Source organism: Lagopus muta, chromosome 1, assembly GCF_023343835.1.
Source record: "Lagopus muta isolate bLagMut1 chromosome 1, bLagMut1 primary, whole genome shotgun sequence".
In the NCBI taxonomy this organism is placed as follows: Eukaryota; Metazoa; Chordata; class Aves; order Galliformes; family Phasianidae; genus Lagopus; species Lagopus muta.
In genome coordinates this window covers 152,774,863-152,802,390 of record NC_064433.1, presented here as the reverse complement: position 1 = coordinate 152,802,390, position 27,528 = coordinate 152,774,863, and the positions used below count along the sequence as shown (strand labels likewise).

General features: G+C 45.0%; 1 protein-coding gene across 1 annotated transcript; it reads right to left on the bottom strand.

Annotated features, from left to right (window-relative positions):
- Positions 1 to 251: 251 nt before the first annotated feature.
- On the bottom strand, positions 252 to 25,708 carry FBXL3 (F-box and leucine rich repeat protein 3). Its single transcript, XM_048967692.1, has 5 exons — positions 25,460 to 25,708; positions 21,429 to 21,792; positions 11,135 to 11,257; positions 8,326 to 8,497; positions 252 to 2,646 (listed from the first exon to the last, which is right to left on the bottom strand). Exons 2-5 carry the CDS (start codon positions 21,789 to 21,791, stop codon positions 2,003 to 2,005), a joined length of 1,302 nt encoding a protein of 433 aa, XP_048823649.1. The 5' UTR covers position 21,792; positions 25,460 to 25,708; the 3' UTR covers positions 252 to 2,002.
- Between the last annotated feature and the right edge of the window lie 1,820 nt (positions 25,709 to 27,528).

Sequence of the window (27,528 nt, the reverse complement as noted above, 5' to 3'; positions counted from 1 at the left end):
AAGATGGGAATTCCTGGAGTGAGGAGATGAATATATTTGGCATATCTGTCCTGTCTTTCTGTCACTGCACTACCACAGCAGTGAGTGACAGACCATGTATTGCTTACCTTGCCCGTATGAGAACACAGTCAAGGTCCTAAGAGTTGCATTAGCAGAAGACATCACATGCTGACTTAGTGACAACATTCCCTCTTCCCCAGCCTGTTAGTGTTACTCCGTTTTTATCACACAAGTCATTCTGAGAGTGAAAATATAAAAAACACTGAACTTTTTTACTTCAATGATCTAGATATATTGACACCTTTTATACAAATAAAAGCAAATTATAGCAGTACATTAACAAATTCTAATACAAAAATGTGTACTTCATAAAATGTGATTTTTAAATGACAAAGTTCTACAGAAACATACAACTCCCTATAAAGACGTCCAGTCCACTGAGCAATGCTTGCTCAAAATATCATTATGAACTAAATATGCTCATAAGTATATTACCATTGAACTATACATTTGGATAAAACATTACTGAAACCAGAAGTGAAAACCTACTCATTACCAGTACACGTACAGCTCAAACGAGAAGCAGCCACCAGCAGAGCTCAGTACAGCCCCAGACTGGAGAAGCTCTACCTTGCAGGTGGCCAATCACACCTTGCAAACATTCATCTGTCACATTAATAGTTTAGTGTTATCCATCAATAGAATAGAAAGTAACCCAACTGTTGGCAGTAGGAAGTGAAGTCACAAGACACATCCAGATCACAGGCAATATGTTGCCTACACTAGAATTTTCTCTAAAAAAAATGATTTTACCAAATAATCAAAATGTTTTCCTCTACTGCTCTACTTCACGTAGGTTTACTGCTTTGAGGTTTTAAAATACGAAATGATTGAACCAGCTGAATTAAAAGTTATACAAAATGATCATCTATCAAACATTTACTTTATACATAAACATTTTTGAAACTGATTTACAGTGTACAATTAGTTATACAGCATAAGCAACCATTACAATATCATTTTTCCCTCAAACTGAAAGCAGCCAACAATGTCTACTGTGTTGTTCAAAGGTCCTCGGTCACCAATCCTATTTTATCTCACCTCGCACTGTTCACATCCGTGTTGTCCCACTGAGTACCACAGGGTACATTTAATAAGCTGTACATTACTCTGTCTAACAATATGCTGCAAAACTGGTTAATGTGCAAGAAAAGCTCATTAACTCCAATGCCTATTTAAATACAACGTATCTACAATTTTCCCCAGAATGCTTGCGCTTCCTGAGCTAGACATAAAATACCTTAAAACAGGTTTGGACATGAATCTGAGACCCCATAAACAAACTAAGATACCTAGAGCAAGAAGAAAAGCAAACCGCTTCTGGTAGCTCTCATTACTATTTGTTTGCACTCTAAATATACTTTAGATTGATCTAATAAACTGAATAAGATAACAAATTCAGTATTTTAATTTTCTAACCTATATTGTTATATATTGATCTTGCTTTTTACCACTTAATATAAACAATGTATACATCTCACAGCCTACTAAATTCTCCATATATTCTTAACCCTGTCACCTGGGTGACTGGATTTAATCATGCTATAGTCTGCAACAGAGCATGAAACTTGCAGGGTTTTTTTTTTTGGTTTTTAATAACAAATCCAATTGTGTTCAGTATTAGTATTTAAATCAAAGAAGTTCAGGATATTGAAGTTATTTTACAGTTACATTTCAATGTTTTTTAATAGAAATTAAAAAACTAATTTATCAATTAAAAAGAACATATCTAATCCATCATTGGATGCAGAAAAGTTTTAGAGATATTTATGATTTCTATTTTAAATTACTTGAATTTCACAAATTGTTTCTGAATGAAATCCTATCAAATGCTGCAGTGACTTACAATAATAAACTACAGTATCAATTAAGCTTATACAATAAATTACAAGATGCTAAGCATAAGGTGCTATTCCGTCTGCCCTAAAGTCTTTTCAGGATGTTACCATGTAGGCATCATGTCCGGGAACCAGACTCTACCGAGATGTTTTGAAACTTCCCAGTGGATCTGCTCTAAGCTGTATTTCTGGTCAGGAATCAGAACTTCCTCCATAATAGAAAGCTGTGAGAGACGGCCGCCACACATCTTCACAAACTCAACAAAGGCACTGCAAGAGACTTCACACTCTCCTAGGCCAACAGCTGACAAATACTTGCACCGCTCTGCGATACGGATCAACTCCTCATCCAGTGGCCGTAATCCATTGGCGCACACGACCAATTCAACCAACCGAGGACACGTCATCCCAACGCGGCCAAGTACATCTTTGCTTACCGATCTTCCAAAGTAAAGGTGAGTGACAGGTATTTCATAGCGAAAGAATGGGTCAAACTCTTCTTCATACAAGAAAAAATACATGACTAAGTTCACTTTAGGAGAATGCTTGATGAAAGCGTCCCAGCTGCTCTTCTGAATCGTGTGGAACTGAGTCTGTCCAGGATTTTCACTGACAACATCGATGCGCAAGTGTTCTAACCTGACATGTTTTTCAGAAGACAAGGCGAGCAGCAGCTCATCGCTCAGCAGATGGTAGTTGAGCGCCAACTCACGTAAACCATGACACTGATCAGCCACACAAAGGATTCCTTGCAAAGCAGAACATTACGGAATGGGTTATACAGGTAAATATACCAGTACTTGAATAACAAACATAAGAATTTGTTTCTGTATATCAAAAAGTTGAAAAGAATATGCATTTCAATATAGAATCATTATGCAATATCAAAATTAAATCTTACTGGACAACCAAAACATGAATCTTTTGTCACGTGACCAGCATTGTGTGACTTCTTTGTGCAAAGATATACATATATTATGTGTTGTATACTTTCCCTTGGGAGTTGATTCTTGTATGTGGCAAATGTAAGATTTACATACTCTTAACTGTTCCATCCTGCCGTAAGTCTATCTATAAATGCAAGTTCATAATAAATCACAGAATCATACAATGGCTTGGGTTGGAAGGGACCTCAAGGATCATGAATCTCCAACCCCCCTGCCACAGGCAGGGCCACCAACCTCCCCATTTAATACTAGACCAGGCTGCCCAGGGCCCCATCCAACCTGGTTTTGAACACCACCAGGGATGGGTCATCCTCCTTGGGCAGCCTGTTCCGGCACCTCACCACTCTCATCATAAAGAACCTCCCCCTGATATTTAACCTAAATCTTCCTTTTTTCAACTTAAAACCATTTCCCCTTGTCCTGCTGTTCTCTACTATTTCATAAATTTGAGTCCCCTCCTGTTTGCAGACTCCCTTTAGGTACTGGAAGGCTGCAATGAGGTCACTCCGCAGCCTTCTCTTCCCCAGGCTGAATAAGCCCAGCCCCTTCTGCCTGTCTTCATAGGGAAGGTACTCCAGCCCTCTGATCATCTTTGGGGCCCGACTCTGGACCCTCTCCAACAGCAGTCTTTCTTGTACTGGGGGTGCCAGACCTGGACACAATATGCCAGATGGGGCCTCACAGGGGCAGAATAGAAAACGACAATCACCTCCCTCTCTCTGCTGGCCACCCCTCTTCTGATGGAGACCAGGATGTCATTTGCTTTCTGAACTGCAAGAGCACAGTGCTGGCTCACATTCAGTTTTTCATCCACCAAGACCCTCAGGTCCTTCTCTATAGGGCTACTCTCAAAGACTGCTCCTCCCAGTCAGCATATATGCCTGGGATTCCTCCAGCCCAAGTGCAAAACCTTGCACTTAGCTGTGTTAAACCTCATTAGATTCACCCACTCTGGAAGCATATTGCCCATGACTATATCTGACCAAGCAGCCAAGAACAAAATCTGACTGCCACCCAAGGAACAGATATTTAATGAATGCTACATTTTCATTAAATACAGAAGATACAGGGTAAGTTCAATACTGATCATCTTCATCCCAGCAGCAGTGGGGTCTCTTTTTCACTACTCAAACTATTTCTCTGTCCTGCACTATTGTTAAGAACACAATTCTTAAGAACTGATCTAGTACCAAACATCTACTCTCCCTCAAATATGCACTTTGAAGACACATTATACATTTTAAGTGTATTAGCAAGCAACTGCTTTTGTGCAACTCATCACCTTTTTGATTCAGTTCAAGTTCTTCAACAGTTTGTAGCAATCTAATAATAATAACAGTCCCGTGAGAAAAAAAAAAACAAACACTAGATCATAGGAGATCAGGTTGGTCAAGGAAGACCTGCCCTTCATGAACCCATGCTGGCTGGGCCTGATCACCTGGTTGTCCCGCACATGCCACGTGATCAGGGGACGGAGTTGGGTCCAGTCTTGTTTAACATTTTCATCAATGACCTTGATGAGGGGATAGTGGCCACCCTCAGCAAGTTTGCTGATGATACGAAGTTGGGAGGATTGGCTGACACGCCTGAAGGCCGTGCTGCCATTCAGCGAGACCTGGACAGGCTGGAGAGCTGGGCAGAAAAAAAACCGGATGAGGTTTAACAACAGCAAGTGTAGAGTCTTGCATCTGGGGAGGAATAATTGCATGCACCAGTACAGGTTGGGGGATGAGCTGCTGGAGAGGAGCTCTGCAGTGAGGGACCTGGGTGTCCTGGTAGACGACAAGTTGGCCATGAGCCAGCAGTGTGCCCTTGTGGCCAAAAAGGCCAATGGCATCCTGGGGTGCATTAAAAAGAGCATGGCCAGCAGGTCGAGGGAGGTGATCCTCCCCCTCTGCCCTGGTAAGGCCTCATCTGGAGTACTGCGTCCAGTTCTGGGCTCCCCAGTACAAAAAAGACAGGGATCTCTTGGAAAGAGTCCAGCAGAGGGCACAAAGATGGCAAAGAGCCTGAAGCATCTCACTTATGAAGAAAGGCTGAGTGAACTGGGCCTGTTCAGCCTCGAGAAAAGAAGACTGAGAGGGGACCTGATCCAGGTCTATAAATATCTAAGGTGTGGGGGGCAGAGTGGCAAGGCCAGACTGTTTTCAGCAGTACGTGGAGACAGGAGAAGGGAAACAGCCGGAAACCGGAGCATATGAAGTTCCACACAAATATGCGCAAGAACTTCTTTACAGTGAGGTGACGGAGCACTGGAACAGGCTGCCCAGGAAGGTTGTGGAGTCTCCTTCTCTGGAGATATTCAAGACCCACCTCAACGCCTACTTGCAACCTGGTGTAGCAAACCTGCTTTGGCAGGGAGGTTAGAGATTCATGATCCTTGAGGTCCCTTCCAACAGCTACGATTCTGTGATCTCCCTCAAGACTATCTGCTCCATAACCTTCCCTGGCACCGAGGTCAGGCTAACAGGCCTGTAGTTCCCTGGATCCTCCTTACGACCTTTCTTGTAGATGGGAGTCGCACTGGCAAGCCTTCTGGGACCTCACCAGTCAACAAGGAGTGCAGATGGATAATGGCAAGCAGCTCAGCTATCTCCTCTGCCAGTTCTCTCAGCACTCTCAGGTGAATCCCATCTGGCCCCATGGACAGTTCAGCTGGAGTAGTAGGTCTCTGACTGATTCCTGTTCCTTTTTACCCCAGAAGCCAGGTTGAGTTGAACCTGGACTTTCGCCTTTCTGATTTTCTCTCTACACATCTTAACAAATTCTCTGTACTCTTTCTGAGTTGCCTGTCCCTTCTCCCACAGGAGATAGATTTTCTTTTTCTCCCGGAGCCTCAAGAATAGCTCGCTATTCATCCATGCCAATCTTCTTCCCCATGGCTCATTTTGCAGCTCAGGGGGACAGCCAGCTCCCGTGCCTTTAAGACTTCCTTCTTGAAGAATGACCAGCCATCTTGGACCCCTTTCTTAAGATTGGAACATAGGGGATTCCCCCTACTAGCCTTCTCAATAATTCAAAGTCCGTCCTCCAGAAGTCCAAGGTAGCAGTTTCGCTGTTCCCCTCCTGGCTCCACCAAGAATTGAGAACTCTACCATTTCATGGTCACTCTGTCCAAGACAGCCCCTGACCTCCACATCTCCCACCAGATTTTCTCTGTTTGCGAGCAGCAGGTCTAGCAGGGCAGTTCCTCTTGTCGGCTCTCTCACCAGCTGCATCAGAAAGTTACCCTCCATACACTCCAGAAACCTTCTAGACTGCTTCTTCTGCATTGTGTTGTATTTCCAGCATATGTTGGGGAAATTGAACTCCCCCATGAGCACAAGGGCTGGTAACTGCACAGCTTCCGCCAGCTGCTCGTAGAATTCCTCATCTGTCTCTTCATCCTGGTTCGATGGTCTGTAGCAGACATCCACCAGGAAGTCTGCATTGTCAGCTCTTCCCCTGATCTTTACCCATAGGGGTTCGACCTTATTATCCCCAGCCTCAAGTTCAATGACATCAAAGCACTCTCTAGTATAGAGAGCCAGGCCACCACCCCTCTTTCCTTGCCTATCCCTTCTGAAGAGTTTGTAGTCAGCCATTGCAGAACTTCAGTCATGAGAGAGGTCCCACCATGTTTCCGCAATGGCAAATAGGTCATAGTTAACCTGGCACACAGTGGTTTCCAACTCTTCTTGTTTGTTGTCCATGCTGCATGCATTGGTGTAGATGCACTTCAGCTGAGCCCCTCGCCTCACCCCTAATCCCATTACCATTCCCCCAGGCTCATTTCTAGCAGGCCTGGTTTTATCCCTTTCCCCCTTCCGATCTAGTTTAAAGCCCTCTCTACAAGTCTCACCAACTTCTGGGCAAGGATCCGTTTCCCCCTTTGGAATAGGTGATACCCATCGGCAGCCCCCATACCAAGTGCCAACTAGACAGCCCCATGATGAAAGAACCCAAAATCTTTGCGCTTGCACCAGCATCTCAGCCATGTGCTTATAAGGTGAGTTTTCCTGCTTCTCTCAGAGTCCTTCCCCACCACCATAGGAATGAAGGCAAATACTACTTGTATGCTTGCTCCATCAACTAACTTCCCCAGTCCCCTAAATCATTTTTTATAGTCCTCAGGCTTCTTTTAGTGACCTCATCACTGCCAGCCTGGACTATCAATAGAGGATAGTAATCAGAGGGGCAGATCAGACTAGGAAGTTTTCTAGAAATATCCCTGATCCAGGCCACGGGGAGGCAGCACACTTCCCTATGGGTAGGAGCAGGCCAACATATTGGGCACTCAGTTCCTCTCAGAAGAGAGTCACCTATGACTATCACCCTCCTTTCTTTACTGAAGGAGGCAGTCTTTTAAGGAGAGGTGGTCAGCTCCATGCTTGAAAAGCTTCGAGGCAATCCTCCCACCTCATTCTCAGCCACCTCACCCTCCAGTTTCAGGGCTTCAAACCTATTACATACAGGCACCTGGGTAACCAAGGTAGGTCGGGATGGGCACCGCCTGCATCTCTGAGCTGCGACTTGCTGCTATTCTTTCTCTCTTCTTAAGTTGGCTCTCTCGGTTTGACCATGGCAAGGGACAAGGTCCACTACAGTTTGGGGGTTGCAGTCTCTGCTTCTTTCTGGCAGAGTCACACCACCAGTCTATCTCCCTCTCATGCTCTCTGATGGTTCTTAATCTCTCTACCTCCTTTCTAAGCTCCACCACCAGGCTGAGCAGTTCTTCCACCTGCTTGCACCTCACTCAGGTGTCATCCTTCCCATCCTCTCCCAGCAGCAGCAGGCTCAGGCATTCTCTGCAGCCGGAGACCTCAACCATCACATTTCTGGGCAGGCCCTCTGTCTGGGTTGCCACAGTCTTCTTGGGGCAAGCCTGCTGTCTGGCAGAGACCATGTTTGAACCTGGGGTCTCCAGGTCTGTCAGTAGGAGAGTGGTCTCCTAAGCTAAGACAAAAACACTGACATGCCCTGCCACAAGACCAACCTCCCACACGTACTGATACAGTAATCGGCAGTGTGGGCTGCACTCACACTCTGACTTCCCTCCCTGTTACGGGTGGACAGTAAAACCCTTTTCTTACCTGGCACGCTAGGTGAGCGGAAGTTAGATTCTGCCCTCCCAAGGGCTGCTTTTAGCCTCACGGGAAAGGGTCAAGGTCAAGCTCAGAGGTAAGAGAGGGCATTGCTGGCTCCACCCCAGCTGACTCAGCAGCCTGCCCACAAGCTGCCAGCTGCTGCCAGCCCCCCGGCACCAACACAGTGCTTTTGTTGGCTTCAAAAAAGCCACAAAAAGAGCTTTCTGGTCAGCCTTTTGCTTTAGGTCCCTTACCCAGTGCAGTCTTACCTGCCCTGAAGCTGGTCTCTGCAGCAATGACCGTTTCACAAGGTAGGAGGGTGTTTAAACTCAACCCACACTGTTTTTTTTCAGGGGCTCATTAGATTTGACCAAATTGAAAGCATACAGTAAAGCAAACAAAACAGTTGCTTACCAGCTGGAGACACATGAGGACAGCTACTCATTTTCAAGAGTTTGAGCGTGTCACTGTTGTTAGCCACTAGCACTTTGAGAGACGGATCATCTACTGGTGTATCATCAATCTTAAGTGAAGAGAGTGACTTGGAGTTTACGAACACCACTGTCAGTGCAGAAATAAAGTGGGACTGGAAAAGAAAGTTTAAATGAAACACTGGTATCTGAAAAATCTTAGCAGTTTTGTGCTGTATATAGTTGTATACAATATCCTGACTTTCAGCAGCTACTGTAAGTCTTCAACCTGATATCACAATCAAAAATAGTATACTTTTTTCAGTAAGGAAAAGCTTAATAACTTTTCTTATCATATTAATTATTTGGCAAACCAGAATCTCTAACATAAAACAGAAAAAAACCTGAGAAACTGACCCAGTACAATCCACTATGTAAACTTCAAGCTATAGGAAAACCACAACCAAAGAGAAAGCATATAAACTCTAAATTTAGATAATAATTTAGAAGCAGTGCTCTTAAAGCAGCATCTGAGTAAAAATTCCCATGCAGTGTGAGTTAGGCTGCATTGATGAGATGCATTCAAGTGCGGCAAGCCTGTACTGTTGTTACATGTGCCCAAAGGCAAATGGTACTACTGGCTGGCAGAGTACATAGGGTAGGAATGAATCTTAGAAAGCTGACAGGAGTGGTTCACAGCCAAGGAACAGATGATCAATTATTTATGCTACTTAACCAGTAATTAGTGTAGGTCCAGTGTTCAAGGTCCTGAGCATCTCTGGGTAACAACTGAAAATCACTAGTAAAGAAGGACAGCCCAGAATGCCTTCACTTGAAAAATCATGGAAAAAGGAGCAGACTTCTGGTACTGTGGAAGTGAATAACTAGCTTATAATCACGATTTCTTAAAAGATTTACCGAAGAAGTAAAGAAAATATATCTCCTATGCATTGTATTAACTACTCCACAAATGTACCTGTTACTTTGATTCCAGTATCGTTTCTGGATTGTTCATGTTGCTCGAACTGAATACAGTTATGTGGAAAGGCTTGGCAATGGTACTGCTCATTCTTATACAATGTGCTTTTTGTTACATTTAGAACAAGCATACTTTCAAATTAAATAAACCAGCAACGTCAGTTCACGTAAATGAAAACTGAATGTTCAGATCAGAAGCATGAGGCTTTAGGTACCACTCCCAAGTACACTGACAATACTCTGATTACGTATGTTACAGACCAAGGAGAAAAAGATGCTTACTGATATTCTCACTTTGTATTCACAAAGTGCTGGTACTGTGTTTGATATACTTTGGATTTAAAATGTAACCTCCTCTAAGAAGGATACTGAAAAGAAAAATGAAATGAACTCAAGAAAATCAGCTCATCTGAAACCACAGTTCAAAGACTTAATAGAAGACAGGCAATAGTTCTTCGCATCGTAAACACCACAAGGCAAATTATTCTCAAGAGTTGATTTAGGCGCATCTTGAATATATTTTTAGAAGGAACACGTGAACCTATTGGTAATAAAAAGGAAGTCTGTATTTTAGAAGAACTGACACTTCATAAGTCTACAGCATGAATGACTACAACCGATTCTTTAGCTTGTACAACATGACTCCAGGGGAAAACACAGAAAAGCTGAAGTAGCATAGCATTCCGATCAAGAATAAAATATGTAAGAGCTGAATGGACAAAATATTGTTAAACACATTAAGACTAAGTATTGTTTGCACTATGCTTAGGTTTCCTAACGGTCACGTCTCAAAGCACACTGAAAGAAAAAAAGGTACAAAAAAACTCAAAGATCTGAAAAATGTCTTCGAAAATTAAGGATTAAAAACACATATTCAAGAAAAGTACATGACACGTCTGTGATCACTAACAAGGATAATAAATGATAATCCTTCTGCAGCTAACCTCACTTAAACCCTATATCCTACTTATTTTCCTGAGGTTGTCCCTACCTCTTCCTTGTCCTTGTTGACATCAGCAATGACATCATCTTATCCAGCTAACAGCCTAATTTTAACTGGCTCTTGACATACATGTGGGCTAGATTCAAGAACTGAGGCTGACAGACATCCATGATGTTCTTGCATAGAACTGCCCAGGTTACCACAGCTGCCCCTCAGCTCCTCAGCAACAGAATCCTTTTACTTCACTAGCAGGACTGCTTGTTTAGAAGCATATAAGAGGGGATTGCTGGTTGTTTTTTTTTTTGTTTTTTTTTTTTTTAATTTTTTATTTTTTTTACTTCTAGATAACAGACCTTCTAATGTAATCTAGTTTTGGATAAACAAGCCAGGTTAAAAAAAAAGTCTGTCAGATTTCATAGATATGATGCAGTTTGCTTCTGAATCGAGCACTTAGCTATGTGACATCAAGTAATAAAGATTTCCTTAAAGTTGTATGAATGTAAAAAATATACTTACCAATGGCTGTAATTGCTACAGCAAACTCCCACAGATTAAACTCTACCTCTTCGATTATAATCATTCTGCTAATAAGTCCTCTAGGCTAATGACTTACAGCATGTTGCCCAAAGCTAACAGACAGGAATACTTAGAACAAGATCTGAACTAGCATCTCATGTGATGCAGAGAATGAATGAAACTTCAGTTACCCATCTTAGTAGATCATCTCAGTTCTTCCCCTTAGTCAAGCACAATAATAAAGTTCTGGTTTTTTTTGTGTGTGTTTTTTTTTTTTTTTTTTTTGCCAAAGGCTCATTTTTACAACATAGCTTTTCACAATACTCTATGAATCACTGCAATGTTTTTCTACAAAAATTTACATGCATTCAAATACCTTTGGTAAATCCATGAAGCTTGGCCGGGCAGTTGAAATTAGTCCAAGAGTTTTCAGAGAGCAATTCACAAGCTGCGATAAAATATCACAAGCTGCTTCTGCAGATTCCTTGCTACTGTCCACCTTAAAACAGAAGTAAATGTACTGAATCAGAAAACACTGCATCAAAATACAACCAGTACTGACATAAAGCAACTCTGTTTTCCATGGTTTTTTTTCCGCTTTATTTTCTGTCATACGATGGTAAAAAAATGCACTGGAATTTCACTAATGTCCTGTTTTATTTTTCTCTAAAAGACAGACATCAAAAACCCAATATAATTTGCTATCAATTTAGCAGGTTACTAAATATTCCGGTAAAATTTTGCATGATGAGAGACTAACTACACAGTCTGTTCCAAAGCATTTAATCCATATAAAATAAAAAATACATGAAGATTCTTTTGGCTCCAGAACCTATCAATGTGTTTTCTTTGTTATCAAAATGTGGGAATACTAGAAACTGTCCTCTGTGCAAGAAAGCCACTTGCTTCCTTTATGGTGACTCAGCTCATAGAAGAGCTTCTGGAGAATTAAGTAAACTATTATTTGAAGCTATAAACTTAGGTCTCCACCATTAATACCACAACAGATATGCTACGGATATCCTGTAAAGCTTGTTACAAAATTTAATCACTTAATGTACTTCCAGTCAATCTCCCCTAACGCGTACAGATATGCTTCCAGAACAGCCTTGTACATACAATTCTCATGACAGCTATGTAAGCCTACGTAACCACAAGATCAATTTTAGGCCTATCACAAGCCATGCTAACATGCCAGCAACTGATTTAGATCTGATAAACATTCATTTTCCATTTGAATAGTAAGATGAGGACTAAAGAGAATCTCCATTCTTTACTGGATGAGGCTGGGAATGTGACCACTGAAGATAAGGAGAAGGCAGAGGTTCTGAATGCCTTCTTTACGTCTGTCTTTAAAGGTCAGACCAGTTATCCTCAGGGTACTCCGCTTTCTGACCTGGTAGTCTCGACTGGGGTACAGACAGAACCCCCACGATCTGGGAGGAATCAGTCAGAGACCTACTACTCCAGCTGAACTGTCCATGGGGCCGGATGGGATTCAGCCGACAGTGCTGAGAGAACTGGCAGAGGAGATAGCTGAGCTGCTTGCCATTATCCATAGAATCATAGAATCACAAGGTTGGAAATGACCTATAAGATCATCCAGTCGAACCGTCTCCTCATCACCATTGCTACCACTAGTACTAAACCATATCACGCAGCATGTCATCCAGATGCCTCTTGAACACTGCCAGGGACGGTGACTCCACCACCTCCCTGGGCAGCCATTCCAGTGCCTGACCACACTCTGAGAGAAAAAGTTCTTCCTTATGTCTAACCTAAACCTCCCCTGATACAACTTGCGGCCATTGCCCCATGTCCTGCTCGTTGCCTGGGAGAAGAGGCCAAATCCCTCTTCACCACAACCTCCCTTCAGGAGGTTGTAGAGTGCAATGAGGTCTCCCCTGAGCCTCCTCTTCTCCACACTGAACAATCCCAGCTCCCTCAGCCGCTCCTCATAAGACTTGTTCTCCAGACCCCTCACCAGTTTTGTTACCCTTCTCTGGACACGCTCCAGGACCTCAACATCTATCCTGTAGTGAGGAGCCCAAAACTGAACACAGAACTCGAGGTGCGGCCTCACCAGTGCTGAGTACAGGGGGATGATCACCTCCCTGCTCCTGCTGGCCACACTATTTCTAATGCAGGCCAGGATGCTGTTGGCCCTCTTGACCACCTGAGCACACTGTTGGCTCATGTTCAGCCGAGCATCAACCAACACCCCCAGGTCCTTCTCTTCTTCACACTCATCAAGCCACTCACCCCCCAAGCCTATAACACTGCATGGGGTTGTTGTGCCCCAAGTGCAGAACTCAACACTTGGCCTTGTTATACCTCATCCCATTCACCTCAGCCCAGCAGTTCAGCCTGTCTAAATCCCTCTGAACAGCCACCCTACCCTCAGGCAGATCAACACCACCTCCCAGCTTGGTGTCATCTGCAAACTTGCTGAGGGTGCACTCAATGCCCTAATCTAGGTCATCAATAAAGATATTAAATAAGATGGACCCCAGTACTGACCCCTGGGGGACACCACTTGAAACGGGTCGCCAGCTGGACTTCACTCCATTCACCACGACCATCTGGGCATTTCCTTGTAGCCAGTTCCTTATCCAAAGAAGTGTGTATCTGTTCAGAACACGAGCAGCCAGTTTCCCCAGAAGAAGCCTGTGAGGGACCGTGTCAAAGGCTTTGCTGAAGTCTAGGAAGACTACATCAACAGCCCTTCCCTCATCTATCAGACTGGTCACCCAGTCATAGAAGGAGATGAGGTTGTTCAAGCACGACCTGCTTTTCACGAACCCGTGCTGGCTGGGCCTGATCCCCTGGACACTGAGTACATGCTCTGCAATCTCATCCAAGATGATTTGCTCCATAACCTTCCCTGGTACTGAGGTCAGGCTAACAGGCCTACAGTTCCCCGGATCCTCCTTGTGGCCCTTCTTGAAGATGGGAGTCACATCAGCAAGCCTCCAATCCTCTGGGACCTCACCAGTTAACCAGGAGCATTGATAGATGGCCGAGAGGGGCTCAGCAATCACCCCCACCAGCTCCCTCAGCACCCGAGGGTGCAGCCCATCCGGTCCCATGGACTTGTGACAGGCCAGACGGAGGAGGAGCTCTCTGACAGTCTCCACCGGAATTGCTGGGGGCATATTCTGAGCAGCGTCCCAGACTTCCAGATCAAGGCATAAAAAGCCCAGAGGATAACTGATCTGGCTGTTAAAGGCAGATGTAAAGAAGGCATTGAGGACCTCAGCCCTCTCCTTCTCCTCAGTGGCCACATTCCTTGCTGCATCAAGTGTAGGATGAGAATTATCTTTGATTCTTCTTTTCCCATTGATACATTTATAAAAGGATTTTTTATTGTCTTTTACTGCAGAGGCCGACCTGAGCTCAAGTTGAGCTTTCGCCCTCCTAACTTCCTCCCTGCATACCTTAGCTACTTCTTTGTAATCTCCCCAAGCAGCCTGTCCCTTCTTCCAGAGGATGTAGACTCTCTTTTTCTCCTTGAGTCTCAACAGTAGTTCCCGGCTCATCCACACCGGTCGTCTTCCCCTACAGCTCACCTTACGGCACTCAGGGACAGCCTGTTCTTGTGCCTTTAAGATTTCAGTCTTGAGGAGCGTCCAGGCTTCCTGGGCCCCTCTACCCTTGAGAAGCGACTCCCAAGGGACCTGCGCTACAAGCTCCCTGAACAGGTCAAAGTCTGCCCACTGGAAGTTCAAGAAGGTAGTTCTGCTGGCCACTCTTTTGACATCCCCAAGAATGGAGAATTCTACAATTCTGTGGTCACTCTGCCCAAGACAGTCCCCAGCTTTCACATCTTCCACCAGTCGTTCTCTATTAGTAAAGAGCAGCTCTAGCAGGGCACCAACCCTGGTAGGCCCTCCTACCAGTTGCGTAAGGAAGCAATCTTCCACACAGTCTAGAAACCTCCTGGACTGCCTCCGCTGCGCTATATTATATTTCCAACATACATCAGGGAAGTTGAAGTCTCCCATCAGAACAAGTGTTGGCGATAGCGTGACTTCTGCAAGCTGCTCATAGAATGCCTCATCCAACTCTTCGTCCTGATTAGGCAGTCTATAACAGACCCCCACCAAGATGCCACCCCTACAGACCTTCCCCCTGATCCTTAACCATAGACACTCCACTCTATCATTCCCAACCCCAAGCTCTTCTACATCAAAACAGTCTTTAATATAAAGGGCCACGCCACCACCCTTCTTTCTTCGTCTATCCCTTCTGAAGAGCTTGTAACCATCTATCTCAGCACTCCAGTCATGGGAGCGGTCCCACCAATGTTTCGGAAATAACAACAAGGTCATAATCTGCATCTGCATAATCTGCACTCCTTGTTGACTGGTGAGGTCCCAGAAGGCTTGCCAGTGTGACTCCCATCAACAAGAAAGGTCGTAAGGAGGATCCGGGGAACTACAGGCCTGTTAGCTTGACCTCGGTGCCAGGGAAGGTTATGGAGCAGATAGTCTTGAGGGAGATCACAGAATTGTAGCTGTTGGGAGGGACCTCAAGGATCATGAATCTCTAACCTCCCTGCCAAAGCAGGTTCCCTACACCAGGTTGCAAGTAGGCATTGAGAGGTGGGTCTTGAATATCTCCAGAGAAGAGACTCCACAACCTCCCCGTGCAGCCTGTTCCAACGCTCCGTCACCCTCACTGTAAAGAAGTTCTTGGGCACAGTTGTGTGGAACTTCATATGCTCCAATTTCCATCTGTTTCCCCTTCTCCTGTCTCCACATACTGTTGAAAAGAGTCTGGCCTCGCCATTCTGCCTCCCAGATTCCTATGGCCCAAATGCAGAACTTTGCACTTTGCAGTGTTGAACCTCATCAAGTTCACTCAGGCCCACCTTTCTAGCCTGTTGAGGTCCCTCTGAATGGCATCCCTTCCTTCCACCGTGTCAACCGCACCACTCAGCTTGGTGTCATCAGCAAACTTGCTGAGGGTGCACTCAATTCCATCATCGATGTCATTGATAAAGATGTTAAAGAGCAGCAGTCCCAAGACAGACCCCTGGGGAATGCCGCACATTACCAGCCTCCACCTGGACATAGAGCCATTGATGACCACCCTCTGCCTGCGGCCTTTCAACCAATTTCTTATCCATCGAGTGGTCCACCCATCAAATCCACATCCCTCCAGTTTGGACATAAGGATGTGGTGGGGGACCACGTCAAAGGCCTTGCTCAAGTCCAGCTAAATGACATCGGTTGCCTTGCCCTTGTCCACCAATGCCGTCACTCCATCATAGAAGGACACCAGATTGGTTAAGCATGACTTTCCCCTGGTGCATGCTAGCTGTCTCAGATCACACACTTATTCCTCATGTGATCAAGCATGCCATCCAGGAGGATCTGTTCCATGATCTTTCCAGGCACAGAGGTGAGACTCACTGGCCTGTCGTTCCTCGGGTCCTCCTTGTTCCCTTTCTTGTAAATGGGAGTGACGTGACCCTTCCTCCAGTCATCCGGGACCTCATTTGAGAGCCATGACTTTTCAAATATGATGGACAGCAGCTCGGCAACCACCTCAGCCAGCTCCTTCAGAACCCTGGGATGACACCATCTGGCCCTATAAGCTTGTACATGTTCAGTCTCATGAGGCAATCTCGGATCTGCTCTGTCCTCACAGTTGAGGGGGGTGGGGGGAATTTACCAACCCAGTCCTCACCTAAAGGTTTGTGGACACAGGGCTCAGGGACGTGAGAAATACTGGAATCCTGGCCACCAGTGAAGACTGAGGCAAACAACTCATTCAGTACCTCAGCCTTCCCTTAGTCCGTTGAAGCCAGTTCTCCTTTTACATTTACCAAAGGAGGTACACTCACTTTGGCCTGTGTCTTCTGTCCAATGTACCTGTAGAAAGTCTTCCTATTGTTTTTCACGTCCCTTGACAAGTTCAGTTCTGCCTGCGCTTGGCTTTCCTGATCCCACATCTGCAAGTCCTGACGGCATCCCTGTATTCTTCCCAGGTGACACGCCCCTGTTTCCAGAGTTTGTACACACTTGACTTAGCCCTCAACCTTCTTTGCCCTTTGCACCTTTCTCTGCCAACCTCAACCAACTGGATCATGCGGCATGTATGGGACAACCAAGCAATCACACCTAGCCAGCATGGGTTCACAAAGGGCAGGTCCTGCATGACCAACCTCATCTCCATCTATGATCTAGTGACACATCTGGTGGACGAGGGAAAGGCTGTTCATGTAGTTCACTAGACTTCAGCAAAACTTTTGACACTGTCTCGCACAGTATTCACCTGCAGAAGCTGACAGCCCATGGCATAGACAGGTACATTCTTGGCTAAGTAAGAACTGGCTGGAGGGCAGGGGCCAGAGAGCGGTGGAGAATGGAGTTCAATCCAGCTGGCAACCAGTCATGAGTAGTGCTCCTCAGAAGTCAGTGCTGGGGCCTGTCCTCTTCAGTATCTTTATTGATGACCTGGCTTAGGGCATTGACTGCACCCCTAGTAAGATTGCAGGTGACACCAAGTTGGCAGGGAGTGTTGATCTGCCTGGGGGTAGGAAGACACTGCAACAGAATCTGGATGGACTGGATCACTGGGCTGAGGCCAATGACATAAGGTCCTGAGTTGGGCCACAGCAGTTCCCAGCAACACTACAGGCTTGGGGCAGAGTGGCTGGAAGACTGTGTAGAGGAAACTGATCTGTGGGTATTGGTCAATGGTTGGCCGGATATTATGAGCAGTGTGCCCAGGTGGCCAAGAAAGCCAATGGCATCCTGGCCTGCATTAGAAATAGTGTGGCCAGCAGGAGCAGAGAGGTAATCGTGCCTCTGTACTCAGCTCTGGTGAGGCTGCACCTCGAGTACTGTGTTCAGTTTTGGGCCCCGCACTACAAGAAAGGCACTGAGGCCCAGGAGCATGTTCAGAGAAGGGCAACAAAAGTGGTGAGGGTTTTGCAGCACAGGTCTTATGAGGAGTGGCTGAAGGAGCTGGGATTGTTCTGGAGAAGAGGACGCTCAGGGAGACCTTATTGCTCTCTACAGCTTCCTGAAGGGTGGTTGTGGTGAGGTAGGGATTGGCCTCTTTCTTTGTGTAATCAGTGATAGGACTGAAGTGAATGGTCTCAAGTTGTGCCAGGGGAGATTGAGGCTAGACTTTAGGGAATGCTGCTTTTCCAATACAGAATCACAGAATCACAAGGTTGGAAACGACCTGCAAGATCATCTAGTCCAACAGTCCGAAACAGTGGAATGGGCCACCCAGGGTGGTGGTGGAGCCCCCGATCTTGGAGGTGTTCAAGGAACATAAGAGATTTTGTGATGAGGGACATGGTTTAGTGGGGAAATATTGGTGATGGGTGGATGATTGGACTGGATGATCTTGGAGGTCTTTTCCAACCTTGGTGATTCTATGATTCTATGAGTCCAATTTTGCGCCCCTCACTGCAAGAAAGATATTGAGGCCTTGGAGTGGCTTCAGAGAAGGGCAACAAAACTGGCGAGAGGTCTGGTGCAGTGGCCTTATGAGGCACAGCTGAAGGAGCTTGTTCAGTCTGGAGGAGGCTCAGGGGAGACCTTATTGCTCTCTACCTGAAGGGAGGTTGTAGCAAGTTGGGGGTCAGCCTCTTCTCTTGTGTAACTAGTGATAGAACTAGAGAGAATGGCTTCAAGCTGTGCTAAGGGAGATTTAGGCTGGATGTTAGGAAATAGCATTTTTCTGAGAGAGTGGTCAGGCTTTGGAATGGGCTACCCAGGGAGTGGTAGAGTCACTGATCACAGAGGCATTCAAGGAACATTTGGATGTTGAGCGACATGGTTTAGTGAGAATTATTGGTGATGGGTGGATGATTGGACTGGATGATCTTGAACATCTTTTCCAACCTTGGTGATTCCGTGAAGATAAAAAGCCTAAATCATCTGCAAGCCTTGTGATAGCCAGCTTACATATGATACCAAATCAAGCAGCTGCAGTACATACAATGGGGCAGAGGTACCCTGGTTGCCTGCACAATGATGCATCCAGGCAGGTTCTGAATATTTCCAGAGAAGGAGACTCTACAATATCTCTGGGCAGCCTTATCCAGTGCCAGGTCATCCTCAAAGCAAAGCTGTTCTTCTTTACGTTGAGATGGAATCTCCTGTGTTCCAGTTCTTGCTTGCTTGTCCCTTCTTCTGTTGCTGGGCATCATTGAAAAGAGCCTGTCTCTACCCACTTGACTCCCACACTTCAGATATTTATAACCACTGATAAGATTACCCCTCAGTCTTTTTTCACCAGGCTGAACAGTCCCAGGTCTCTCAGTTCTTCCCCTTAAGGAGATGCTTCACGCCCCTGATCATTTTCGTGGCCCTCTGCTGCACTCTGTAGAAGATTCCCTGTCTTTCTTGAACTGCAGAATGTAGAACTGGACACAGTACTCCAGATTTGGCCTCACCAGAACAGGGAGGAGGGGGAGAATTACCTCCCTCAACCTGCCAGCCATTTTCCTTCTAATATACCTCAAGATACCATTGGCCTTCTTGGTCACAAGTGCACATTGCTGGCTCATGGTCAAACTGTTGTCCACCAGGATATTCAGGTCCTTCTCTGCATAGCTACTCCCAGCAGCTCAGCCAGTAGCCTGTATGGTTGTATCTGGTTATATGCAAGACTCTATGCTTGCCCTTGTTGAACTTCGTAAGATTCTTCTTTGCCCAAATCTCCAGTCAGAGCAGGCCCTGTTCAATGGCAGTACAGCCTTTTGGTGTGCCAGCTAGTCCTCCCGGATTTGCTGAGGGTGCATTCTATCCCTTCATTCAGGTCACTAATGAATTTGTTGAACAAGACTGGATACATTACCTACCCTTAGTGATCACTAGATCACAGGCTTCCGACAGACTCTGCACCACTGATTACAACTCTCTGAGCTCTCTCAGTCAGCCAGTTCACAATTCACCTCACTGCCCACTTATCTACCCCACACTGCCTAAGCTTACCTACAAGGACGTTACACAGACAGTGTCAAAAGCTTTGCTGAAGTCCAAGTACAAAACATCCATTGCTGTCCCGTCATCTACCCAGCTGGTCAATACATCACAGAAAATTACCAGATTAGTCAAGGACAGTCTCCTCTTGGTGAATCCACATTGACTACCTCCTGATAACCATCCTTTCTTTCCCTTGCTTGGAGACATGACATCCAGAATAAAATGTACCATCACCTTTCTAGGTTTGGACATGAAGCTGATTCGTCAGTAGTTTCCTAGGTCCTCCTTGCTCTTTTGAAGGCTGGAATGACACAGGCTTTCCTCCAGAACCTCTCCTATTCTCCATGACCTTCCATGGATGACAGAGAGCAGCTTAGCAAACTCTTCTACCAGCTCTGACTCAGCACTCACGGGTACATCCTCTGACTGGTTTAGTTTAGAGAAGAGGAGGTTCACTCTATACTATCACTTGTCTATCACTCCCTACAACTACCTGAACGGAGGCTGTGGTGAGGTGGGGGTCAGCCTCCTCCCTCAGGTAACTAGTGGCAAAGTAAGAGGGAATGGCCTCTCATGTTGCACCAGTAGAAGTTTAGACTGGATATCCGGAATAATTTCTTCTCCAAAGGAGTGGCTAGGCAGTGAACAGGTCGCCCAGGGAAGCAGCGGTGTTGCTGTTGCTGGATGTGTTTAAGAAAAGGGCAGATGAAGTACTTAGAGACATGGCATAGTGGGCAATCTGGTGGTAGGCAGACAGTCAGACTAGATGATCTTACACATCTTTTCCAATCTTAATTATTCCATGATCCTATAATGGCTCATGAATTTGCACTTGTTAAATTTGCCTAAGTGATCTCTGAACAGCTCCCCAACCAAGTTTTCCCTTCCTCAGATTCTCTCTCTTACCTCTAGCGTCTGGGATTCCTGAGGGGCAGTCTTAAGAGTTACTGAATGCCTTCTTTGCTTCAGTCGTTACTGCTACCTTCTTAACGTCCTCCATTACTAGGACACTGACATCTCATCCAGCAGCATGCCAACATTTTTCCTGGCCTTCTTACTGCTACTAACACTCAAAGAAGCCTTTATTGCTATCCAGTATACTGAACCTGAAAACCAAGTCTTCCAGACTGAGAACTGCCACATCCCCTCTTTAATAACCGAGGATCTTAATAACAAAGACCACGTCATAACTATGTCAATTACTGATATTAATATTTCTCATGCTTTAATATAAGCCACCAAAACTATCTCAAGTATCAGAGATAATTCCTAGAAACATTCATAATCACAGAATCACAGAATTGTAGGGGTTGGAAGGGACCTCCAGAGATCGTCGAGTCCAACCCCCCTGCCAAAGCAGGTTCCCTACACCAGGTCGCACAGGTAGGCATCCAGGCAGGTCTTGAACATCTCCAGAGAAGGAGACTCCACCACCTCCCTGGGCAGCCTGTTCCAGTGCTCCATCACCCTCACTGTAAAGAAGTTCTTGCGCACATTTGTGTGGAACTTCCTATGCTGCAGTTTCCGGCCGTTTCCCCTTGTCCTATCTCCACTCACCGCTGAAAACAGTCTGGCCTTGCCATTCTGCCCCCCACAAATAATAAAGTAAATAAAAGTAAAAAAAGTAAATAAAGTTAAAAAAAAAAAAAGGAACAAAATCTAACTTGCATTAATTTTTAGAAAATTATTATAAGAAAAACCTATAAAATACCCTACCTTGAAGCTTACATACTGCAAGTGATTGGAATGCCTCTTTATTATTTGCTTGATCAGTTCAGGATGTGTAGCCCTCAAGTAAGATGTAGCCGGTTGATTGAGTTCAAACTCAAAACACCTCCAGAGATCAGGCATATGAAACACCTGGTTCCAGCTTCGGCAGACCTGTGATGCATGAGCACGATCCAAAAGGGGCAAGTACTGAAATACCTGCAGGATAATGTCTTGGAGCAGGTTACCCCAGTCAGGACTCTGTACAACTGTGGCTTTGTCATCTACGCTCTTGTGCCTCTTGGATTCTTTTTCAGCTGTCTCTTCAGATGAACTGCTGTTGGCCTCATTAGTCTTCCTTCCTCGTTTCATTCTACAAAGATAAGAACACATTTTCCATGAACTGTGTAAATATAATAGAGCTCAAATAAACCTAATGTTTATAGAAAACCATGGACAAAAAGATGCATGTTTTCTGCAACCACATTTTTCCAGAGATCTGTTTCGCTTCAGAAAGGAAATAAAACCATCAAGAAGCAGTAAGTGTGAAATAGCAATCTAAAAGTCTTATTACCACCAAAACAAATAACTTTAATGTTACTTCTATAACCATTACCACAGCCAATCCACACACAACAGCAACTCTCAGTATTCCACTTATCTGAGAATGCTCTAAACCTAACTTGTTCCACTAGTTTGCCGATTATTAGTTTACTTTCTCATCAGTGTTCTTCCAAACAATATTCTGAACACTCATTCAGTGCTCTCCCCCCACACACACCAGAAACAACACCATCTGAACTTGTAGGACAAAAGATCAAATTGAAGTATTAAGACATTTTTTAAAATCAATGTATTAATGCTTGCAGATGCATCTGATCTGTTTTTATTCTCAAGTAGGATTAATTTCTTTACTCAAAAGATGTTATTTCAGCATCTTAGTCTTAAATCAATACCCTTAAAAACATGTCATCCAAAAAAAAAAAAAAGTTTTCATTTTTCCAACCAATTAATAGATTGTGAAAGATCACCAATAAAAATCTGAGAGGCTCAGCACTCCCTCTGCCTCTCCCCAGAACAGGAGATTAGAGGAATCAGTAAACTTTCTTCTGAATTATATTAAATTCAACAAGTCTGAATCCAAAGGTTACTCCATTCTCAGTAGCATGTACTTCATCCCCCACTTGTACTACTGATACCTTATGTTACATACTACAGATGAAAAAACCACCACATGTGAAACACATCACACATATGTACATCTGAAATTCAGTATCAGGTTTTGATCCATGTGTTCTCTCGACAGGATGAGGGGGAGAACTCTGGGGATGGAACAAAGTAAAAGTACAAGAATTCATACACTGAGATAAGGACAACTTAATAAGAAATAGGGAAAGGAGAAGGAAAGTAAGAAATAAGATATGACGCAAAACACAATTACTTGCCACTCACTGACCTACGCCCAGCCACACCCTAAGTAACAGCAGCACCCCCAGCCAACTTCCCCAGTTTATTTTCTGCATGGCTCCCTAAGGCACGGAATTTCAAATGAAGTTTAACGGATGCCTGTCCTTGTTATCTAGACAATTAACTTTCTATGCCATGAACAGCAACCAAGCAAAAGTCTAGTAGTCTTTTAAAGAGGAAAAAAAAAAAATGTTTTAACATCCAGCACATCATGGATTGTTTTCCCAAAGTGGGCATCTCCTCGAGTACCCATGAAACACCTAAATAGCACCTCCTACTCACAAGATAATAGCAACCTATCAGTTGAGGTCTGGAAATAAAATGTTGTGCTCAAAGCTGAACACACAGTCATCAAAGACTGATGAACACCACTAGTCTCTTGGTTCTCTAATCCTACTAGCACTGGCGGCAATCACAAGATCACAGGAGAGCAAAAGTCTCCTTTCACTTGCTGAGAACTACTTACTGTGGTCCACAGCTCATGGCTATAAGCCCATGCCAAATATTGCTGCTGCAGTGAAACAAGCTCTCCTAAGAAAGAGCTCTGTTGCTGAGCTGCTACCTTCACTTGCACATATTGGTATGCAGGAAAACTGAATATAGCAACATATCATCTTCAGCTAGCAGAAAGATGAAGGAACTCTTATTTTGCTACTGAAAATAGGTGAAATATTTAAGCAACTTGCTAATTAGGCTAGTAAACTCACAGTAGATCCATCATGCTAATGTTTACAGTAAACACTAAGCATAGCACAAAAGTGTTATCTGCAATAAACTAGCCCAAAATGCAATACTACTTCAAACACCACATTGAAGATAAACTCAAAACAACTACATTCTAATAAGCAATTACCATAACAAGTTATTCAGGTGCTAAATTTGAGGCAGCATGCTTGATGCCTTTAAATCTTTCCAAATCCATTTCACGTTCATCTGTAATAACTACAGAAGGTAAATGTTTGACATAGCTCTCCACATCTTCTATTACAGAGCGCCTTGTCTTTTGAAGATAAGCTAATACACACACACACGTTTTCTAGTCAGCACACTACTTCTACGCATAGCTTCAGAGGGTCAAATTCTGGATTTGTTCCCCCGTCACACATAGAGGGGGGAATACCATTGTACAGGTACAATTTTTACTAAGTCATCTTTTCAAAGACACAAGCAGCACATCTGGCACTTTTCCAGAGAACTGACCAGGAATTAACTCCTTCTATCAGAATTGTGTGAATTTTTTCCACTTGGAAAGAACTCCAGGATGTGACTGCTAGAAGCACCAATCAACTTGCAAGCTGCACCTTACAGCACACAGACCAGCCTGGATGAGTTCTAAGCAGTTAATATACACTGGCTATAGCTCAAAACACACTCAATAAGCTGCAGGGTACTCCATGAAAAGACAGTCAAAAAGGAAGGAGACAACATGGTCATCCTAGAGCTGTACTGATGATCCAATTCAGGTTACAACCTTCCAAGACGACACAATGCCATGCGTTCTAAATGCATGGTTAACAAGTAGGGGATGGAAAGACATGTTTCCAGACAACTTTCTTGTTACCGACATTTCAGATTCTCCTGTAAATAAAAGAATCACAGAACCACTTGTGCTGGAGAGAATCTTTGAAGATCAGGTAGTCCAACTCCCCTGCAGTGAACAGGGACACCTACAGCTAGAGCACACTGCTCAGAGCCCCATCCAGCCTGATCTTGGATGTCTCCGAGGACATCTCTCTGGGCAACCCATTCCAATGCATTTTTCTCTAATGCTGTATACAAACCAAAAAACTCAATCAGGAAAGTAAGCCTTTCTGCAAAACTATTGCAAGAAAAGGAAAATGAAACTGGTAGCTACGCTTCCTTTCATTTACACATCCAGTATTTCAAAGAATTGGCTGAATTTTTACTCCAAGGCCAAGAGAAATATCTAAGTTCAGTAAGGAAAGTACTGATGCAAGATTTCACACGGGCGTGCCCCTGTACACTAATTGCCTGTACTAATTATCAGCATTTGTAACATGCTGCTTTTCAGTCAGCATTGGTTTAACACTTCCTTCAACACACGAGCCATCACTCTTCCTTTCAGCTCACTCCCAGGATGTACACCCGACCTGTTTTCCCAATCCTCTACTGTAACCATCACAAATTTTAAAGCAAAGTTGTCGACAGAAGCAGGAAAACAAACAGAATGACAGAAAAACAACCAACACTATCAAACTACAGAGGTACAATACCCAGATGCACGACTCCTCGAGGCTCTCCAGACAAACCTCAACCCGTCATAGCAGCCTGCTTTTGAGCCTGAGAGCCACCGACGGGCAGGAGGAGCACAGTACAAGCCCAACGCCGTCGGAAACGCTGAGCAACATGAGGACAGAAAACAACGGCAGTAATTAAAAAACAAAAACAAACAAACAAACACCACTAAAAGCCGTGCACGGCTCCGGTTGCTCCTCCCTGTCCCAAGGAGACTGTGAGGCAGCCCCAGCTGCCGCGACACCCTCAGCACCCGGCGCCGCCACTGCCACGGGTGCCTCCGGGCCGGGCCGGGCCACTCTCCCACAGCCGCTCACCTGGCGGCTCCCTGCTGCGCCTCTCATCAACCAGGGCTCGGACCGCGCCGCCGCCTCCACTCCGGCCACATGAGCCCCTCCACCGCAGCCGACCACCGACGCCTTCTTCGCGCGGCGGCACGTCCCGCTCGGCTCAGCTCGCCTCGTCCCACCGCTCCGCTGCACTCCCCCTTTTTCTCTCTCTGTTTACTTCGCGGCAGCGGAAGCGACGCAAGCCCAACCAAAATGGCGGCAGGGGACTGCGTAGTGCCGCGCCCCCTCCCGCCCCCAGGCGCCGGGGGGCGGGGCTGCCTGTAATGGCCGCCCCAACGGTCGCCTGCAGCCGTTAGGGGCGTGGGTGTACGCGCTCTGCGGTGCTCTGCGGGCAGGGGATGGAGGTGAGAAGCGCAGAGAAGTTAGCGAGGGCAACGCTGTGGAGGAGCTGAGTCTTCCCGAACCCGAATCTGTCCGTTATTTGAAAGCCCGATGTCAGGCTAGCCTTTGGGATTAATATAGTGGTGGAGGCTGAGCTGCTGGGAAAGAACTCCGTGGAGAAGGATCTGGGTGTTCTGGTGAACAGCAGGTTGGCTGTGAGTCAGCAGTGTGCCCTTGTGACCAAGAGATATCATTGAAGAGCATGGCCAGCAGGCCGAGGGAGGTGATTTTCCCCCTCTAATCTGCCCTGGAGGGCCCACATCTGGAGTACTGTGTCCAGCTCTGGATTCTGAAGTTCAAGACAGGGAACTTCTACAGAGTGCAGCAGAGGGCCACGAAGATGATCAGGGGCCTGAAGCATCTCCCTTATGAGGAAAGACTGAGAGACCTGGGCCTGTTCAGCCTGGAAAAAAAAAAAATGTCTAGGGGGTAATCTTATCAGTGGTTATAAATATCTGAAGTGTGGGAGTCAAGTGGGTAGAGACAGGCTCTTTTCAATGATGCCCAGCAACAGAACAAGGGGCAGCAAGCGAGAACTGGAACACAGGAGATTCCATCTGAACGTGAAGGAGAACGACTTTGCTTTGAGGATGACCTGGCACTGGATAAGGCTGCCCAGGGATGTTGTAGAGTCTCCTCCTCTGGAGATATTCAAAACTCACCTGCATGCTTTCCTTTATAACCTGGGCACCTGCTTCAGCAGCAGATTGGACTCAATGATCTCCAGAGGTCTCTTTCGACCCCTGCAATTCTGTGAAGCAAATATCAGTGAGTCCAGCAGCTCTCAGAGTGAAGGTCTTGGGGTACTGCCAAGAAGATAAAGTGATATAAAGTGATGACAGTCCTCCTTGCCTGTGAATGTTGGTGTGTTTCCCCTGCAAATGTGTTGCATTGCATACAGCACATTATTCAGTCTTTTAAGTGGCTGAAATTTTTAAAGTTGAGATTGCCAAAACATACAGAATTGTGAAATTGTTTCCACTCCTGATTTCCATCAGAGATTTCTTATAAATAGTTGGTTGTGGCCCAATGATTTCCCCCTCTTGAAGTGGTGTTGACACAGAGTAGCAGTTCCTCAGTGATCTCTGAGATGTCAGTGTCTCTCAGTTCCTCATGAAACAGCTCACATAAAAACATATCTCCAGGTTTGCTTACATGAAGGCTGTTAAAGATAAGCTTGATTGTTTGGTTTGTTTCTGTTACTTTTGATCTAGTTCCTTGATATTATTGGTGAGAGAAAAATTACTTGTATACAAACAGCAATTCTTTCCCATGACAAACGATCATTTTAATATTGAAATTATATAATAGAATAATCATTTGTCTCAAACTCAAGATGTCCTGAGAGGTTTACTGTAGCTCAGCTATTATGATTCTATGTGTATTTGCCTAAGTCTTGGTGTCTAGCCTTCAGCTTTTCAGGAAAACTGGGTTGAGAGCTGAGTTATCTCCTTTAGAGTTAATGAGCAATTCAGTTATGCTTGTAATAGCTATGTGCTATATAATAGCTATGTGACTGCTGTGATGAAGTTCTGGTTCTGCAGAAAATGTCTTTTGAAAAGTGAGTGGAATGTCTTTTGGAAAAAAAAATATTTTGGGGGGGTCTGTACTCAGGAGATGTAACAGGGCTGCAATTTCAGTGTTTTGAGGTAACA

Coding starts and splice junctions, on each gene's coding strand:
- FBXL3 (XM_048967692.1), bottom strand. CDS start 21,791: ATGAAACGAGGAAGGAAGACTAATGAGGCCAACAGCAGTTCATCTGAA. Junction 11,258..21,428: donor TGCAGTATGTAAGCTTCAAG/GTAGGGTATTTT, acceptor TTCTGTTTTAAG/GTGGACAGTAGCAAGGAATC. Junction 8,498..11,134: donor GCTTCATGGATTTACCAAAG/GTATTTGAATGC, acceptor TTTCTTTTCCAG/TCCCACTTTATTTCTGCACT.